Here is a 19,188-nt window from a genome sequence, read left to right as displayed (position 1 = left end):
CCACTTTGCTCATATGTTCCTTCAAAGCATTTAAATCCACAAGAGAGCATTTATATTCTTTGACTCCCTCTTCAAGTTGCATCAAACATGTTGTCTGCATCTCAAGTGTACTCTTGAGGACTCTTGAGATGCTCATTCTAAAAAACAAGTACCGTTAGCATACCATTCTCCATTGCAAGTTCCGCAAATTTCCACCTTGCTTGTTTTCGGTCTCTTGCAACGATACCAGTATGCCATGATCATGGCTTCCGATGTGGTTGGTGGAGTGATTGTGTTGCTATCTCCATTCTTAAGAGATTTTGGATCATTTTCTACATTGGTTGTGGACCTTGCTGAAGAAGAAGAACCCTTATATTGCATACAAAAGTAGAAATGAGAGTCAACTTTCCAAAACCTGTTCACTTTAGAAATATTGTTGCACTTCCATTGCTCAAAAAAATCATGTTTTTGACTTAAAAAAGGGCTTCATTAAAAGCCTGAGAGAAAATTAAGTTAAATGAATGGTTGGGTGGGTCGTCTTTTTGGAGCTATGAGAAAGAATAATAGTGGCTTGTGTGGTGTCAACTTTGTACAATTGGGGCAACGATCATGGAGCACTTGTTGAGTTGGGTTTGTGCATATGTACATTTGGGAAAAAATGGGAATTCTGTACATAAATTTACATAAAGGTCATGATTAAGACCTGAGCCCATATGGGCATACTCCTCTCTCCCACGCCCAAGTGTATGTGTGTAAGCTATTTGTAAGGGGCATGTACAACAAATACAGCCCCAAGTAAAACTAATTTAATGATTGCTCTGCCCATTACCTGTCCAAATGTCTTGCATACCAATAGAATCTCACCTCCTCAACCATGAACTCTCCTCCTACAAGCTTGACATGTCAACACATCTGCGGACACAAGTTGCAAACACATGTTAGACCAAATACTTTGCTTAAAGGTTCTTCAAACAGGTCCAGCATAATAATGGAGATGGCCAAATTCAGCAGACATTTATGTCAACTTGCAGAAGTTGTCGTGAAAAACTCCCGACACCACGCATACTGACATACAGAATGCCCTTGGCGGTCCCATGATGAGAGTTAGTTTCTGCTTAGACTAAAATGCGTTATGTATGTGCCCTTTTGATGGTCCTACTGACGAAAATGTTAGTGATATGCTTAAAGAAGTCTTAGACACCAATTGCACACACAATGTTGGTGATGATAGTAATAATGGAAAGCATCGTGTTAATATTCATATTGAAGGTGTAGGATATGGTGATGGTGGTTAAGAAACTGATGATGCCAATACCTCTTTTAGTGCAATGTATAGGGCCCTTGAGTGCTTCAGTTTGAAGCTGCTTGGAAAGATATCTTCCAAGGTATCTGGGTCAACATCCCAAGCTGGCCATGTCACTAACTGCGGGTTTATAAGGTAGAATGATAGCTCCTCCTCAGGTTTGAATGTATCAGCTGTAAGATATCTAAACATGAACTGCCGCAGCACATCCCTAAAGGCCTCAGCTCCGAGCTTTTCATTGCTGCTACTAGCAACTCGGCCTACAGCGCCTCCTGACTTCTTCACCACCACATATCTTTTCAAATCTTCTCTTGCTTCAGCATCCAACTTTGACCGGTACCTCGATGTCACCAGTTCCTCCACTGCCGAGCTGGCCGATTCCTCCAGCCCCTCGTACAAGCTCACTACATGTTTCACTTGTACTCCATCAAAGACTACCTTGGCAAAAAATGGGTGTGCTTCATTATCCAACCATCTCTTGCAATAATCTCGCAAGGGCTCCGAGGAGTCCGCCTTCGTCTTCCGCAGGAAACCGAGACAGAGCTCGAGGTTTGCCAGAATCTGCCCAGCACCTAACGCGCCAAGAGCAAGCTCTCTGCTTATGTTGGCAAGCTTTTCTGTAAGCAGCGTCTCTTGGGGTACAACTTCCCTTACATCAGATATCAATGTTGCATGCCTTTGGAAAGACTCCTGCTGATAAGCAAATTCAACATATTCCTGTGAAAGATATTCAAGCCCTTATCTCAGTAAAGAGAACATTGAAAAAAAATTGTCTGCTTTACACAATTGGATTCAAGCTCATCTGGAGCAACATACTCCTTCTAGCATTGGTTTTCCTTGAACAAGACGATGGAACAATTGATGCTCAATCTGCACATCATCATATACTATGTTGATGCCATGTCCATATGTTTGCTTGCACATTCCAAGCTCACTGACCAGGTCATTTAACCAAGAGTCTTCGTAGCTCACTATCTGGTCAGCCTGCAGGAAATGCAATGAAAGGAAATGTTTATTTACGTCTGCAAAGGTCTAAAAGACCTATGAGGAATTCATGGAGTCAAGTTTTCGGCAGACCTTGCATAGTTGTACTGGAACAGACAGCATGCTTGTCTCTATGCCGTGCTCAGGTTGAACTAAGCTACCTGCAGCAAGAGTAGCCTCCACTTCTTGTAAAAAATCATTCTGTTGAGTCCGCAGAAGCTCAAAAATTGCCGTGATGAAGATGCCCTGGTCCTTCTTTTCAAGAAGGCACAATGCTATAGGTTGATCTTTGTGCATTTCTGGAAGTGTGAATTGCCGGCATTCGAAGCCATGGACTTCAAGCCTGACTGAGTTCCAGCTCCATTCAAATTTATCATAAAGGTCAGCCAATTCACTGCACACATCAGTTTAGTAATCTGTTAGAAAGGAAGCTACTTGTATGTGCTATTGGTCGATGCACATACATAAATGTAGAGCTTTTGCCATCAAATAGAACAACCCAGTGCATGACATTATAATGGCTCCTAATTGTCCTTTGCATTGTGATAAGTTTCAATCAATAAGAATATGCTTCTCTGATGTCTACCTTCTTTCTTGCAGGACTGATTGTATACTCTTTGTAGCTGCCAAATGCCGAGTTATGTTGTGTTCCAAGGCCTGGCGTAAGGATGCACAGAACCTAACGATCGGCAACAGAAACGCCAAACTCTTGAGCGCTTTACGATGAACAAGAACAGCAGCAATACAAGGGTGCTCAATTACTCTTTGCTTGCTCTGTACAAACTTCGTCTCAAAATCAGAGAGGCAGGGATTTTTTGTTATTCTGAAGTACGCTTGGAGTGAGGCTGGCGGACATGGACTTTCTTCCATAAGCAGGTTATTAAGTCCATCCGTTCCTCTAACCTTCAGATACTCAGAGATAGTTTCTTGTACTGGTTGCTTCTCGATGATTCTTTCAAAAGAAACTTCCCAGTTATCTCTTTCCTGTAACGTCTTCAAGGGCCCCTTAGAAGGCAATTGAAAAAAAAGTTCCAAAATGCTATGAATGTATTTTAATGTCACCGTATACTGACAATCAATCAGCGGGCCAAGAAGTGACATATCATCTTCTATTAATTTCTTTAGGGCTTTGACCAAGCTCCGCTTCTCGTTTTGTAGTTGCATAAAAGCAGACAACTCTGTGAGATCTCCATTACAAACTGCACCAATAAGGAAGCAGGAGTACACCAAAACCCGGAGCAAGCGATAACTTTTGCGACCTATTCGGAGAGAGAAATGACGATTTCCGACGACTGAGCGACCAACAATTCTCCCCGTGTTCCCTGTGGTCATGAAAATATCAATGCCCATCAGGCCAATGGATGAAAGACACTAAGTATTTTACAGAAACAACAGACATACTCTGTAGCTAGCAGCATAACAACCATAACCATATCAACAATCCAAATCGAAAAATAGCTCATCATCTGTGCTATGCGTGCTCACCAGAATCTTTTAAAGGGACTTGTCCTGGAAGAAGTTTATGATCAGTCCCTCCAATCTTCTGAGAACAGTTTGGACATTTTGATGTTTGCATTGGAAGGGTGCAATTTCCAACAATGTACACAAAACCACATGGGCATACATATTCCCGATATGGACCCAGGCCATCGACTTTTTGGAGAATACTATCTGCATCTGTAAGCACATGAGCCCCTCGAAAGTGGGATGCAGCCAACATGCAATAGCCCCGTAAAGGTGATCCCTCTGGCAGGGCTGCAACTTTCAACAGGACATCTAGCATAAGACACCTAAGCTCTAGATCTCTGGTGCTTAGATTCTTCTTTGAATGCCAAAGCCCTCCCTTTTCTTTTGTGAAAATATGTGTCAGAGCATGCTGCAGTAAAGAATCCCAACGTTCATTTCTTACTGTTTCTTTCAACCATTCCATGGCTGCCCATTCTGCCTTGGACAGTTGTGCCCCAGACTTCATCACAAATAACTCTGATGCCATGACAGTCACAAACATGATCTGTTGCTGATGAGTTGCTTCGCGAATAAATTTCCCTAACTCCTCTTGGCTCTTCTTGCTCATAAAATCTTCTGGATCCTCTTGACCGGGGCGCTGGAAGGTGAGCCCCTCATTTTCAGGCAGTACTAGTCTCAATGCTCGCTCTGCAGCGACATAAAATTTTGAAGAGCTTGAAAAGGGATTAAATCCCAGTCGATTACTGGTGTTTCTCATAAGGGGATGATCAAGGAAAAAAATCATGCTAGTTAAGTGTTTCTGACTCTCACAAAAAGGCAACAATTCTTGGATGTCACCTGTTGATAGCCCAACATCCTGGTACAGAACCTTCATGAAGAATGTCTGGCTTGCATACTTCAGTATTGACGACATGCTGGACAAAGCTTTCAGAAATGCAGGTGAGAAGACCAGCTTGCAAGAATGTTTGTCATCCTTTACTTTTGTTTTCACCTGAGTCAGGAGATAGGCTGCAGAATAAAGGAAACTTTTCCAGAGGGCCAGGGCAGCCATCTTTCGTAACGTAAAAGACCCCTCGTCTTCGCAAAGTTTTGTGGCCAAGCAAAGGCACTCATCAAAGGCCGAATAATTCCACAAATTTGTACTAATGCCTCCTAAAAGAGCTGGCATAATGGTCTGCCGCATGTAATGATATAACTGGTCAGAAAGAACAATACTTCCAGCTGCCTTGGTGTCCCACTCCTTGTTCATTAGCGCATCAGTGGTATTTGACAGCAAGACCATCACGACCGGAGCTTTCTTGTGATAGAAATTTCTTATTGTTGATAAATAGCTGCTTAGGAGCTGTAACATGATGGGACCCATCATGCAAGATGGTGTTGATGAGCTCATCAATATGCTGAAAATTTGCACTAAATCACTTTTGGGGAGATCTGCAAGCTCTGGATACTGCTTTAGAACAGCACACAAGAAATCAAGCCAGTATTTGGCCTCACTGTTATCAAGCTTGTTTATGTTTGGCACACAATTCACAATCTCTCTCAAAGTCAATACAAAGTTGGCTTCTTTTAGGTTCTTCTGGAACCAGTCAGCCAACCGGACTAATATCTTGTAACCCCCACGTCTCCTCAGCGGTATGATGACAAAAGCAGCAAGATTTTGCAGGCTTTGCAACATGAATAGCAAGACTGAACTTCCAAGTGGAGGTAGCAGACTTGTAAGAGCTTGCGAATTATGCAGCCAGCTTTGAATTCCCCCAGCATCATCCACACAAGACTTGGTGGGCAGCAGTATTGTGCTGCACCTTATGGAAAACTCTTCACTAAAGTTGTGAATAGGAGTTCGCCCTGCCTTCAATGCGGCCACCTCTTCCTTTATTTCCTGCAATGGCATGCATAATAAGGCCATTGAAACCTGAGCTTTCAACTCAGGTTCTCTTTCCCAACAAAGAACATGAACATCAGAGGGATGCTGGATGGTGGATCTAAGATTCTCTCTTAGAATCCACTCTAAGGCTTGAAAACCAGCAAGATTGTTCTCAATCATTCTGGTAGCATCTATACTTGAGAGATTTTTCAGAACACGTTTATTTTCAATCAAATTGGCAGCATTTGTTTTTGCAAAATCTTCTATATAACTGTCAACATCCCATAGGATGCTTGTCTGTATAACAGAGAGCATGGGAGAGAGGGATGCATCAACGTCCTTTTGAATACTGTTGTTTATCAATGAATCGTCATTGAAGGCGCCTTGCTGATTGTGATTTTTAAAGAACTTTTCCAAGTAGAGTGCACGAAACGTCTTGTCCAAATGAGCTGCATACAAAGAGCTGAAAGGAAGGCTCAAGTCCAATGGTCTTGGTATTGAATAGCCCTCAGGGTAGCAAGGAGCAGGTGCCGTGTCACACTTCAGACTTTCAGGAAGCATGAATACCTGTCTCCAAGTGTGTTTTCTTTCGGCATCATAGGTAAAATACGCTTTAAGGGATGAAGCCTTTTCCACCAAGTAGACGATTCTGGCAACAGCTTCACGAAACCTTTCCTCTATATATTGCACGAAAGCATCGTGGACACTTGCAGAAGTTGACAAAAGCTTCTGGTTGTTTAGAACTGTGGATTGCCATAAGCTTTCCCCCCTGGACAAAACCCATACTAATGCCCGTTCCTTTATGCATGTCATCAATGCTTCGTCTTCACAAATGCTTTGTACAACCTGTTGTGGGTACAAGGCAGTAATATTTGGGTCCTCATACTTGATGCATAGATAACTCCATGTTAGCACCCTAGCCATGATATGCTTGATGGGCATAGCCTCATGGTCAATTATTTGTCTCATGCTTTGTTCCAGATAATCTCTACACAAGCATGTATATAAATGTTATATAAAGAACTGGTATAATCCAAGACTCAATAAAACAAACGTTTGCCTAATTTATTTGTTGTGTACTGTTCTGAACCTCATGGCAATGGGCTCTTTTTGAAGTCGATGTAAAGTAAGCTGTTTCCACCCACACAAGAAGCTGAAGTTTGATCGTCTTCCTACACCCTGCTGCACATGAACAATGATCACTACATGTTTGTTGGTGGTAGCTACCTCCTGAAAGGTCTTTCTGCTCCTATCCACATGGAACTTGGCCAGGGAAATGTGATCCTTGTCCAATGCATCGTCAGCTTGCAATATTAGCATGCTGGAATGGTCATCACACCAGAACTTCTGAATGTGGGACTGCAATTGCCTCTCTGAAGTGAAGTCCCCCAGTCGCATGAAGGTGTACTGAGACAAGTAAAAAAGGTGTTTTAGCAAGGCAAATCTTGAGATAGTATGTGGGAGGATAAATCTGGTTGCCCCGCCAATACTACCTTGTCTGAGCCTGCTGCTACACCTTCCATGTCCTGTTGTATACTCCATTGCACAGGAGTGCATGTTGTTATGATGAGTTTCATCCCAATGCTATCTATCCACCCAGTTGTGTCGGCAATCTGCACATGCAAGGAAAAGGAGAGTTTTCAGCTACAAATTGCAAGCTTCTTAGTGAAATCTGCATGGTTAGAAACATACATTTTCTTCTATTGAGTCTTTTAAACTATGTAGAAACTTCGCCGTGAGAAACATCTCTGTCCAGTGTCTATATTTCCCCACATCTGAGTCTGCATGAACCTTATCCAATGAAAGATAAGCCCGAGCAATAGCATCAACATAGGCAGTTTGTAACAAATCCTTTTTGCATCTGCACCCACATGATGCTTTAGACACATGAGTGATAGCTTTTACTTCTCTTTATGGATTCTGCAAACAAGAGTGTAGCGTTCATTGATAATGAATTACCTCTCAATAAGCTTAGAATGTATTGAGATGATATCTTCGCCAGGTTGAGAATCGCTATTTGCTTGTCCATGGAGCTTGCTCGAATGAAGCATGACCAACGAGGGTACGCTATCTTGATAGTAGCCAGCAAACATGTGGTTTTCTGGAGACTCCACATTGCTTGTGTTGCAACCCATAGATGCAAGTTTCTGAGCCCAATCTCTGATTGACTCTACGACCTTTCTTTGAGACTCATTTAAAATGCCTTCATAAGTTAGGCACTGTTTTTCAAAGCGATTTAAAAAGGGAGGATCCATATTTGGGACCTGATCTTCTTCAACAACAACAATGCATCGGAAGTTGTTGTGGACAAAGCACATTGGGTTACTGTACGCTCCCAATGCAATGCGACAATTTCTGCGTCCTCCAACGTACGAGTAATGTTGATTCAGCATGTCATAAAGAGATGTCCAAATTTGGTCCGCATTCTCCAACAGAACATGCCTGGACAAATACATACTTTCAGACACACAGTAGCCTTCATTAAGGCCCTACTAGTGATAGGGAAAACCTCCTTGATATGCACTGTTTGCTTTTTTAGGTTTTTGAAACTGACCTTCCCATTTCCATGTAAAGGATGATATCACTAAGCATCAAGTAGCAGTACTCTTCATTTTTGTCATCCTGGTAAGTACTACCACGGATGACCACAAAGTCTTCATCTTCTTCAAGTATGTGCTGAAGAATGTTGGATGCAGAGTCTCCCTGCCATGGCAGGTATTTAGTAGGAGAGTGATAAAAATCCCATGTGCAGGATACCCGCACGCAAAAAAACACCTCCGATTTGAAAGAAAATCTACCTTAGTGATCAGCATCAGATGCCTTGCTTCGGGATCTTGTAAATTCTCTTGGATCAGATCCATTACTGAAGGAGGATGATCCCATACGCTGTCAGCTTCTGTAATTCCACCCAAATAATGAAAAAGGCTTCTCATATCTTCAGGTGAAGCCCCCCCGAAGTTTCTCCACAGAGAGTGTGCCAACTCACTTGGGCTCAACAATATACTACAAAGCCGCAGAGACTTCACCAAAGAATAAAAATCCCGGAGACCATGAAAATCAGCTCTGCTTTGCTGAGCATGATATTTGTGGTAAGCAGCTGCAAGCCTTCGAAGGGTATCGCTTAGGAAAAGACCACTGGTAGACTCATAACTTTCAAAGATAGCTATGCTTGTTTGATACAAATCGTCTATTCCAGGGTCAGATTGAGAAAGATGGACTCCCCGGTTCATCTTTGCTGCATCAAGGGACCAGTTGCTAATGCCCACAACTGCTATTTCCCTCACATCAGGTTCCAATAGGGGATGAAGTACCTATTTTAAGCACAGTTTTTTGTTTAGTTGCAGTATATCAAATTCGTGTGCACATATCGTTTTGAATTATGCATTACCTTCAGTGGATTATGATGTGATGTCTCTGCTAAACCAACTTCATCCAGTACCACCACGACCAAAATGTCTCTTTCTTTGTTGCTATGAACATACCGCTTCGCTTTGTCAAAGACCTGCATCCAAAGCTATGTGTATAATCATTTGAAAATCATGTGAATGTTTTTTTTTCCCCCAAAAAGCACCCACCTTCAGTATTCCTTCTGAGGTAGAGTTTTGAGAACCCTGGTAGGAGAGGAAAAGAATCCTTGGAAGCTTTCTGAAGTACTCATCTTTTGAATCTGTGCCCCTTAGGTTACTGTGTAGCCAAAGGAAAAGCAACACAGCCACCTGGTTAAAAGAACATCAAGAAATTGAGCACAGCAAATTCTGAGAATTTTCAAGAGCTGGGTTCTCACTAACCTATAGATGATATGCAGAGCTAGCGTCTTTCCGGACCCAGGTTTCCCCACAACAAAAACTGGTATATAGTTCAATAAGCACACTAAAACAACAAAGACATTCTCCAGCAATGATGAATTGATGGCAATTCCAGGCGGAATTTCCATTCGACTTAAAATGTCCCTTTGTTCTTCATGCAATATTTTAAGGAACTTAGCCTGGGACAACGGATTAGTGGTGGACGGTGAAAGAAACGAGCAGCACCTTTCTCTGTATTGTCTCCTCGAATCTTTGCCAGGAAAACGGCAGTGGTAACAAAGTGAGCATGCCAAAACTTTGGCTCTTCTGTCAACAAATTTTGAGCCTTTTAATTCCTCCTTTATCCCTAGACGTAAGCTTATATCACTTCTAAACCAGTCGTAAAGGCAAATCCACCGCTGCACATCTCGTAGGCTTACACTGGCTAAAGCCAAATGCTCTCTCATAAACTTCTGTGAGTTGCTGATTAAATCTACAATGTCTGCTCTCCGATTGCCAATCATTGCAGATATATAAGCACGTTCATCACTGTCACTGAGGATACCATAATCCCACACATGGTCCAACATGGCCTCAGGCAGGGGATGTACCGTGTATGCTAGCTCCTGTTTGTTCCTCCTATTCAAATTCTTCATTTGCAAACCAGAACTCTCGCCCTCTGTATCTATAAGTCGATAAGGGTTACAAGCAGCAAGAACCACAAGCTTAGGGTGCAAGAATCTTCCAGAAAGGGTGTGATGGCATAATATTGAGTTTAGGAACCCTAAATGTGGGCAGGCATTGATCTCATCCAGAAAAGCCCAGACCTACAACCAAACCAGCAAGGAGAGCTTTAACATATTTATCAATCCGTTGGAAAACATCTGTGAATTAAAAACACCTCCAGGGCATAGATCCCAAGGTAAAAGTACATATCAAGCCGGTTACAGACAGATGAGTAGCGTCAAAAAATCATTCCATTCCCACACATACCTCTGCATTTGAAGACAGAGCTTGCGCCTCAGCGTTGTTGATGAACAATTCAATATCTTGTATTGTTGATCCTGCATGCAAAGTGAGACACGAAAAACTGGCACTGCTGAAAGTTGCCAGTGCCCTCAAAAGGCTTGTTTTCCCACAGCCAGTTTCTCCCATAATAATTACAGGGACCCGTGTATTTATCCGAAGAGAAACCAAAGCCATCTTCAGAAAATTGTCTGGTGTGAGAACATAATTTGGAGCAAAGCCACCATCATTGGTGCATAAGATTGGCCATAAAATTTTCCAGAGCTCCTCTGAACTCAGAGCTGAGTAATCTGGAAGCTGCATTTGCAAAACTTTCACCTGTATAGACAATATATTTTCTATCCCAGGAGGAATAAGCTTTTTATCCCGATACAAGATTCTAATGAGCCCATTAGCATCAAAGAATATCATGACATGGTTACTTTCAGACCATCGTAGCATAGTCCTTGTTCTTTCATGCATACTTTTGCTAATGTCTTGTGTCACAATGTGCTTCTGCTCCTCATGCAGCCATGGCTTTACCGACCTCAATGAAAGATCCCTTGCAGCTTGTAACAATGACTCTACCACGATAGAGCGGAAGTTTCCTGTATTGGAGTTATCACGCAGGATCCAATGTAGGGTTTCGCACTTGCAAAAATCATTAGCACCAAATCTTCTTAGCTGATAGGCGAAGGTTCTTATAAACCCTGCCAGCACAGTGTATGACATCTGGGTTGAGTCTTTGATAAAATATAGTTGCATCAGTTCCCTGCATCGAGGCTCAGGCAAAGCCACCACCTTTTTTGACTTACCAGATAGAACAATGTCCTGTTTATTAAGTTCATCTTTAGCCAGTTTATCCAAGTACACACAAACCACCTGATCATCACTGTCCAAGTTCTTAGAAATTTGCCAAGCAGAAAGATCCCATTTGAGATGCTGCTGCGGTAGCCAAGAGCAGATAAAAAGGCTGGCCTCTAGGAGGTTTCCAAGGGTATTCGCAAGCTCCACATAAACTTTGGTGGTCCCTAATCTATAGACTCCACAACTGCTGGACTTGAGTGTTCCACAAATAAGAAGCTCAAAAAGGAGTACGTTGAGGTTATCACTATCTTTCTCTGTTGTAATATCAAGATGTAGTGAACGACTTGTTGACCTCAACAACATTTTCAGCTTCAAGATGAGATAATCATGTGTAACCTCTCCAGCGATGGGAAGAATAGCGCATAATCCCTGTTCAAATCATCAATCACTCAATCAAACTGAGAAAAAGGCATTCTAAAAAAGATGCGATTTGTTGACTAGCAGTTCCACCTACATGGGTGATTTCTAGACGGGGTTTCCGCCACAGGCAGTTTCAATACTCTTAGCAAAGAAGTTACTATCAAGAAAGAAAAATAGCAACTTACATTTCCTTGGGTTTTGATATATCTGGATTTTCCCATTCCACTAAGTTCTGAAGTTACCACTCTCATCTCCTGGCAATTTGTTGGGAGTTGATGAATCATATTTGCAATTTCTATACCATCCATCAACTGAATGGGAACCTTAAGGTGATGTGATATTCCATGAAGGGCTTGGGTTTTGGTGGAGCAAACTAGAGATAGTCGATGCCTTGTAAGTTTCTTTAGAGTCGCTGCAGATAGCTGTTGTAGTCTTTCTGTTAGCTGAGACTGACACTCAAAAGTGAGTTTGTTGATATAAGCAATTACAAAGACATCAGACTCGTTGTCTGAAGCCAAGAATCGGAGTATCATCAAGTGAATGTCTTCCCAGCTTGTTGTTGAAGAGCAAAGGAGTAAATTGGTTGCAATCTTGCCAAGGTCACCATAATGCTTGTGAAAGATTTCCACCACCACATTCAGCTCACGCTGTTGATCTTCCACCGACACAAGATATATTGCATCTTGATCGAACATGCTCGTACCTTGTGTTGGTGGAGGCTGTTTTGACATATTTTTCAGTGCAAAAATAAAATTAATTGCGATTCCTAGACAATTCAAGCACTTGTTAAGTCGTAGTTCACCAATTGCCCTGTTGGTCTGATTAAAATCCATTTCTATCTTGTTGAAAGTGCACCTTTGTTGGCATGTCTCTACAGCTTTCCTGTCTAATCCTGGTTTTGCCCATTCAAGAAGCTCCCAGCATATTTGAAACTGGTTGTAACTTGCTTGACCAATAAAACACTGATAGAAGAGACGCAACTCAGTGCCTTTAAAAAAGTTGAGACAGTTGTAATCATTGCGAGCCTTTTGAAGAGCTGTATGCCAGCAGGCGATCTGGCCATCCATCCATTGTACCCTCTCTTTAAGGCACCTTAGTCCATGGATACTCCATTCAACTTCATCAAACAGCAGGTGCCCAGATTTTTGGACATCATTTAACTGCTCAAGAAGCTTTTCAGCTAGATTTACATGCTCCACAAACTCCATTAATGCTTCTGCCATGTTTGGCCTTTGTCCTCCTGTTGTGTTGCTGCTTTGCACCTGATTTGCAAGTACATCACGTTTGATCCTCCTCATGCTCAGTAGCATTCTTGCACGGCTTCTCAGATCTTTAAGGTCCGTCATAGTAAATTGCTGTCGTGAAGAGGAATCTTGGGTTCCTCCACATAAAACAGTGAATTTGCAAACATCCCCATTTGTTACACTAGACTGGCTTTGTAGTACAAATGTATGAACACCTGATTCCATTATTTTGAACATGTGATTCTTCAACACAGAGGAACGGTCAGCAAGAGACGCAACAAAGTGCCGAATTCGGTGGATATTTGCATTGCAGTAGTTCAATTTTTCACTCAACTCCGTTGCTCCTAAAGGTTCACTGACTTCCTTTGCTATAGTTGATTTCAGCTCTACTATTGTAAACTTGGGACTTTGCAAAAGCGGGCGAAGCAGCTTATCAACATGGATAAGGTCTGAGACAATTACCTCATCGACAACTGCATCTTCAGCCTGCTCCTCTATAGCATCAGTCAACATCCGGAGGTCCTCATCTGTGTTCTCCTTCAAAAACCTTATGAGTTGTTCTGACTCTGCAAGCTGCTTCAATACTTCGATTTCTTTACTGTTAAAGAAATCTATTACTGATGTATTCATCTTGTACATCTCTAGAAAGTCTCCCAGTGTACCAGATATGCCAATTGTCTGCAAACTTAGTAAACTCTTCAGAAGAAGATCTTCATCTTCTACTAACTTCATCTTGCTCATTATTTTGAGTAGTGGATCTTTCAGAGACCTTTTATTTAGGAAGTTCATCCAAGAGTTTAATGCTGATTCATAGGATCGGATATCAGACTTCAATGGTTCTTGGATGAAGTTGAAGTAGGCCTCTGCCTGGTTTGCCTCAAATCCAAGAACTTCCTGATTGACTCCTTCCAACAAAATGTTAAGCCTATCAACAGGATAATCTGGCATTGCCAAATTTCTCCACTCCTCTCTATACCCCACTAATGAGACTTCTAGCAAACTGGCCACACTCGTCCATAGGGTGTGCTTGAGACCTGGAGAGTCTGCGGCTGCAAGGATGGTTGTGTTACCAATATGTTGTATTGGTGTATGGCTTTCCTTCTCTTTGAAAATATTTCCCAGGATTTTAGAGTCTTTTAAAATCAACAAAGCACTCAAGTATTGGACAGTAAGTTGTATCGGCCAATGATCTGTCTCTTGTATTTTATTCAGTGTGAAATGCTTACAATCCTGGCTTCTTTCTTGCATCCATGACTGCCACCTCTGCAGAACTTCCCCACTACATCTATGGCCCTCAAAATGCCTTGCATAATCCAGCAGCATTTGAAACCCATTCATCTGTATATTTAAGTAATCTACTACCAATTTAGTTGAAGCTTCAAAATTCGCACCTTCAACGTTTTGCTCTTTGCAGATCTTCTCCCAAGAAACCTGTGGGTAGCTTAAGAGTTTGCTGATCACTTCCACTTTTACAGTTCCACTTTCAAGTTGCTGCTGTAACTCAGTCCAAGCTCTTGAGGCTGATACATAGAGTAAGTTCTCTTTGACTTTTTCAGATATTTGTTCAATTTGCAAAAGAGTGAGCACAAAGTTGGAGTCCACCAGCTTTTCAATGGATAAAGAGGAGTTGTAACCTTGCTCCACCAGAGTATCCAACAAAGTAATGCAAAGGTCTTGTTGTACCCTGCGCAAGATAATGCAGCATGGCATACTTCAGCCAAGATTTATACAACAGACAAACACAATGGATGGATGCATTTGTACTAGAAGCAAGCTTTCAGCAGTTGAAAGAAAGCTTACCAGCCATTCAATAAGACGCTTTTACTTGCCAGGCCAGCCTGGTTGTTTTGTGACAGGAAGAGCCATTGAAGTAGCTGCTCAGCTCTTGTATCCAGATCATTATTTTCATTGTTTGACATCAGATACTTAAGCAAAATGTCTCTTGCAAAGACGTGGTATTGCGCTACAATGACCTGTGATTGGAGGCTACTCATCATTGCTGCATCTTGAATGATGGTTTCTACAGCACATAACTGTTGTAAAATTGAAGGAATGATTTCAGACAAAGCAATGTCCAGATATCCTCCAGGTTTCAAACCTTCCCCAAACAACTCTGATACCAAGGTGTACATTGTACAGGGTGTAACTCCTGCGGGAGCTTGAGAAACTGTTCTTCTTGCGTTTGCACATGTTTGTTGAAGCCAAACTCTGAGTGAATTCACAATCAGCCCCCTATTCTCATCCTCGTCTTGAAGGGCATCTACCTGCCGAGAAAGCTTGAGCATCACATGCGCTGCCAGATCTACTGGACCTCGCTCGACTAGCACATTAATCATGATGCTCTCTGTGTGTAGAAGTGGTACAACCAGTACATTGGGGCATGCAACCACATCTTCCAAATAAATCCATCCATCGTCCGTGCTGCCACTTGATCTGGTCCGCATAAGTTGATTTTGGACAAAATTAGAGGTGAAAATTCTTAAGACTCCCAGCATGCTTTTCGAATTTGTGTTGCAAAATGCTTGGAGGAGCAGTAGAGCCATCTTCTGGGGGCTCTCGAGTTCAGTTAACCATTCAAAAAGGTTAGTGAGCGTGTTTCCATATTTGCTTGAGAGAAACGCTTCCACTTCCTCAACTGTTGCAGCTCCTGATACCACATTGTTGGCTGATAGAAAACCTATAGAATTAAGCAAAGTGAGAGCTGAAGGAGCTGCTAGGATTGCAGCTCTTATTGCCTTATCCTTAAAGCTTTTGTCAGGGTGGTCATTTGCAAATTTAAGCACCCGGGAAAGGGCCTCCTCATAATCCTTCTCTGCTTGTGTCGTATCTGTCCGACTAAAGTAGACATTTACATGATCCTCATGTTGTGCCTCCAAAGGCAAATACTCACTGCGATCTTTCTGCTTTCGTTTGTTTTTCCATTTTTCTATGAAAGAGTAAGAAGGATCTGCCAAACAGAGTGCATCCAAATAAGAGCTCCACTTTACAGCAGGAGTAAAATCCACCAACTCACTGGCTGCATTTGAAAACTCGGCTTTCACCAAGTCCGGTAACTCCTCCAGAGGACCAATGATTGAATAAATCTTGGAGAACAAAGTAAGCAGAGCTTCATACTGCCTCTTCATCAAGTCTTGTAAGACTTCTTCTCTGCGTGTGTTTGGTCGAAGCAATTGCAATTGCCTCCCCAAGAAATCAAGCGGGGCACTCTCACGTTGTAGATGACGGAGAAGCTGTATTTGGCTAAGGAAAGCTAGAATCATTTTAAATGCCCATTCCATGTCCCAACCAGACTCTGTCAAACCCATTTTCAGCTTTTGCTGAATCCATTCCAGCCATGGCAATGCTTTCTTGAGCATCAAAAAGGCAGCTTTGGATGATAGGGGTGCTCTTGTGATGAAGTATCGATATTCTAACGAACAGACACGCATGACATCTGGATGGTTGAGCAGAACCAGGATCGTATAAAACGCCATGTGTCGCATGCTGCTTTCTTTATCACTTGCATTGCTTGGTCCGTGAAAAATGTCAATTTGCAGCCTCTTACTTCGCAAGTAGAAGTGTTGGTCCTCCTCAACTTCATTGCTTCCAAAAAAGCTTGCTTTGAGCATGCTTAAAATCCCTGACCTTGGGAAGGTAGCAATAACATCAACTGCTGCAGAATATTTTGGGATAAATATTTGCCAGCATGTATAAGTGCCCATAAAAACCTCTGATCTCTTTGGTAGCTCTAGCTTCTGGAAGCCAATGGTACCAAGAAGCTCCCCCCGCTTATCATATACAGAGGCATTGAGTGCCGTAGGAGCAGGGGATACAAGCAAGCAAAACCTGGCCAATTCCTGAACACCAGCCTCTTTGACATCCATCATGAACCAGGATCGCATATGTTTGGCATCTTCTGCTTCATCATGTGCAGCCATTATGTCAACTGCTTCAAAAGCATCCTCATCATACCCTTGACCATCAGTAATCATCTGTCTAGAAGAGACTTGTTCTGATACCAATGAGAACACTCTATGGTCTGACAATACCAGGTGAGGAGCAGCATCCGATACCACTTCATGAATCGGACCTTCTATTGCTAATTGGGTTATTGATGTTTCTGATGCGGGTGCCTTGTTTAATTCTAGCTCTTCATGTGATTCTACCTCTTCTTTAGCACATAAAACTTGCAGATCATTTTCTCCTGACACAGCAGTTTCTTGATTCACAATAGCAAGAGCATCTGTCTCCATTTCCACCACTACACCTACATTTTCATTGGGTACCTCAATGTCCATTGCTCTGACCGCGTGTGTGCACACGCTTCCAAGTCTACTTACCTGTGCTTTAAGGTCTCACCCTTCGAGGGGAAGGACCGCTGGCAAGTACAGCATGCGGCCCATAGCACGCACAAACACACATGCACACACACGCAACACACATTCACCAGATTTTTGAGAAACCAACAAGGGCAATGTACATGCAATCAGTCAATGCAATGATGCAAGGTTCAACTGGAATTTTAGTATGTGATAGTTATACAATCATGAAAGAACTTGCAAGTGCCGATTGCTGCCAGTTCCAGACAACGATCAAATATGGATCCTACTTTTCCTGTGAGGTGCCACTTTCTCCTCTGTGTGTGTGTGTGTGTGTGTGTGTGTGTGTGTGTGTGTGTGTGTATAGCGAGCAGGGTTTCTGTGGGTTTTCCTCGCCTTGAGGTTTCCCACTTGTAAATTAATCCCAAGGATTTTACACAAAAAGTGTGTGGTAGCACATAGGTACCTAATTTCTACACAGTTAGATACATTAAAGCACAGAGTAAATCAAAGCGGGGTGCCTGTCGCACGCGAGAGAGAGAGAGAGAGAGAGAGAGAGAGAGAGAGAGAGAGAGAGACACACATATTAGCAAGAGTGAAGCTTTCTGTACACCAAGGGACGTCCTCGTGCTGACTACCCAACAGGCTTCCGGGAGATCTAGCTGACAAATCTCCGAGCCGTAATGCGCGCAGACCTTGACTTAAGAGAAGCTGCGCGGAAGAGAGAGAGAGTCCCTGATTGGAAATTTCGTAGGACTTCCAAGTTCCGCAACACGTCGTCTTCCTCCCAGCAATTATTTGATCAAAGTCAAAAACCCCTAAGAAGAGTGAAAACCCCTAAGAAGATACTCCTCCCCTTGAGGCCTGTAGCTTGCGATCGGTTTGTCCTGCTTTCCTTTGCTATAAGGGAAGTATGTGCCACTTCCCTCAACTTGCCAGTTCCGTTTTCATGTGACTATTTGCATCTCTTGTATTTGGCACTTTCTTATGATATTGATCATTCGTTCGCGTCCCTCACTCTCGTGTCTCTCTTGCGTTCAGTTTTCAAGTTGCGTTCTTGTACATGCGTTTGCTTGCCTGCAGGTCCTATTTGCATCGCAGGTGAGCCGGCGCAGCCGCTTTTTCGCGACGCTTCGAACGAGGGCGTCACACTTGGTATCAGAGCTTCGGCTCGAGTCTCCGCCGATCCGACGTCGGTCCGCGGCTCGTGGTTGTCACCACATTTTCGACCCGTCTGCCTCGTTTTTCCACGTTTTCTTCGCGTTCACGGCCCGTGTTGCCCCGTTTCACCACGTCCCTCGCGTGATTGCCGCATTCCTTGCGTTTTCTCCACGTTCCCCACAGTTTTTCACCGTTTTGCCTCGTTTGATCCATGTTTCACCCCGTTTTCACCGCGTTCTCCGCATTCTTGGCCCGTTTTGCCCCGTTTTGATGCGTTTCTCCACGTTCTCCATAGTTTTTCAACGTTTTCAAACCGTTTTCTCGCAGTTTTTTCAATTTTTGACATTTTTGAGTTTTCTTTCGGCTTCGGCCACAAAATACAGAAATGGCTGGAGATCAAGAATATGATGACGGATACAGAACCGAGCCTGATCTGAATAAGAAGGATAAGAAGAAGAAGGAAACGAAGACACGACAAGATGCCCAAGACACAATAGAAAGGAGACTGGAGGCCCGCATCATGGCCTCCGTGGAACAACAGATCAACTTGATGTCGGCTAACCTGGGCGACCTGATTCAAACACAGCTGGGCCAGCGATACGAAGACCGACCAGGCACCAGTAATGTCAACACGCGGCGTAACACACAAAGACGACCGCAACCCGAAGACGAAGATTATCAGGATGATCAAAGTGAAAGACGCTACTACAGCCCTGACAGACATCTAGAAGACGAAAACAGACTGGGAAAATTCAAACCCAGTCCCCCAGGGAAATACAAAGGCAACCGCACCTCACTGGAACTCAACAAGTGGTTGAGCGAGGTAGAAGACTACATGCAGTGGAACAACATAGGCAGACGCAGATATGTG

At 42.9% G+C, this 19,188-nt stretch overlaps 1 protein-coding gene across 2 annotated transcripts; it reads right to left on the bottom strand.

The window, feature by feature from the left end:
• Window positions 1-397: 397 nt before the first annotated feature.
• On the bottom strand, window positions 398-18,010 carry LOC147447762 (uncharacterized). Of its 2 annotated transcripts, XM_086523476.1 has the most exons (19): window positions 17,740-18,010; window positions 14,659-17,104; window positions 11,800-14,542; window positions 10,376-11,623; window positions 9,386-10,209; window positions 9,173-9,281; window positions 8,986-9,099; window positions 8,396-8,908; window positions 8,152-8,300; window positions 7,557-8,039; window positions 7,290-7,458; window positions 7,091-7,210; window positions 6,688-7,004; window positions 3,752-6,585; window positions 2,853-3,588; window positions 2,360-2,660; window positions 2,099-2,266; window positions 1,295-1,999; window positions 398-891 (listed from the first exon to the last, which is right to left on the bottom strand). In XM_086523476.1, the coding sequence occupies exons 2-19, from the start codon at window positions 17,088-17,090 to the stop codon at window positions 883-885; spliced, it is 13,974 nt and encodes a 4,657-aa protein (XP_086379602.1). In that variant the 5' UTR covers window positions 17,091-17,104; window positions 17,740-18,010; the 3' UTR covers window positions 398-882. The 2 variants fall into 2 exon arrangements, with proteins under 2 accessions (XP_086379602.1, XP_086379601.1); XM_086523475.1 differs by having other exon boundaries at window positions 14,659-18,010.
• Window positions 18,011-19,188: the final 1,178 nt, after the last annotated feature.

Source organism: Adiantum capillus-veneris, chromosome 11, assembly GCF_014529385.1.
Source record: "Adiantum capillus-veneris isolate H3 chromosome 11, ASM1452938v2, whole genome shotgun sequence".
Classification (NCBI taxonomy): Eukaryota; Viridiplantae; Streptophyta; class Polypodiopsida; order Polypodiales; family Pteridaceae; genus Adiantum; species Adiantum capillus-veneris.
Note: the sequence above shows the minus strand (reverse complement) of the source record. Positions and strands in the feature narration are given on the sequence as shown.

Excerpts from the sequence above, each read along its gene's own strand:
- LOC147447762 (XM_086523475.1), bottom strand. The coding sequence starts at position 17,135 with ATGGACATTGAGGTACCCAATGAAAATGTAGGTGTAGTGGTGGAAATG. Across the intron at positions 10,210-10,375 it reads CTCTGTCTTCAAATGCAGAG|GTCTGGGCTTTTCTGGATGA; the intron begins GTATGTGTGGGA and ends GTTTGGTTGTAG. Across the intron at positions 9,282-9,385 it reads GCTCTGCATATCATCTATAG|TAACCTAAGGGGCACAGATT; the intron begins GTTAGTGAGAAC and ends TTGGCTACACAG.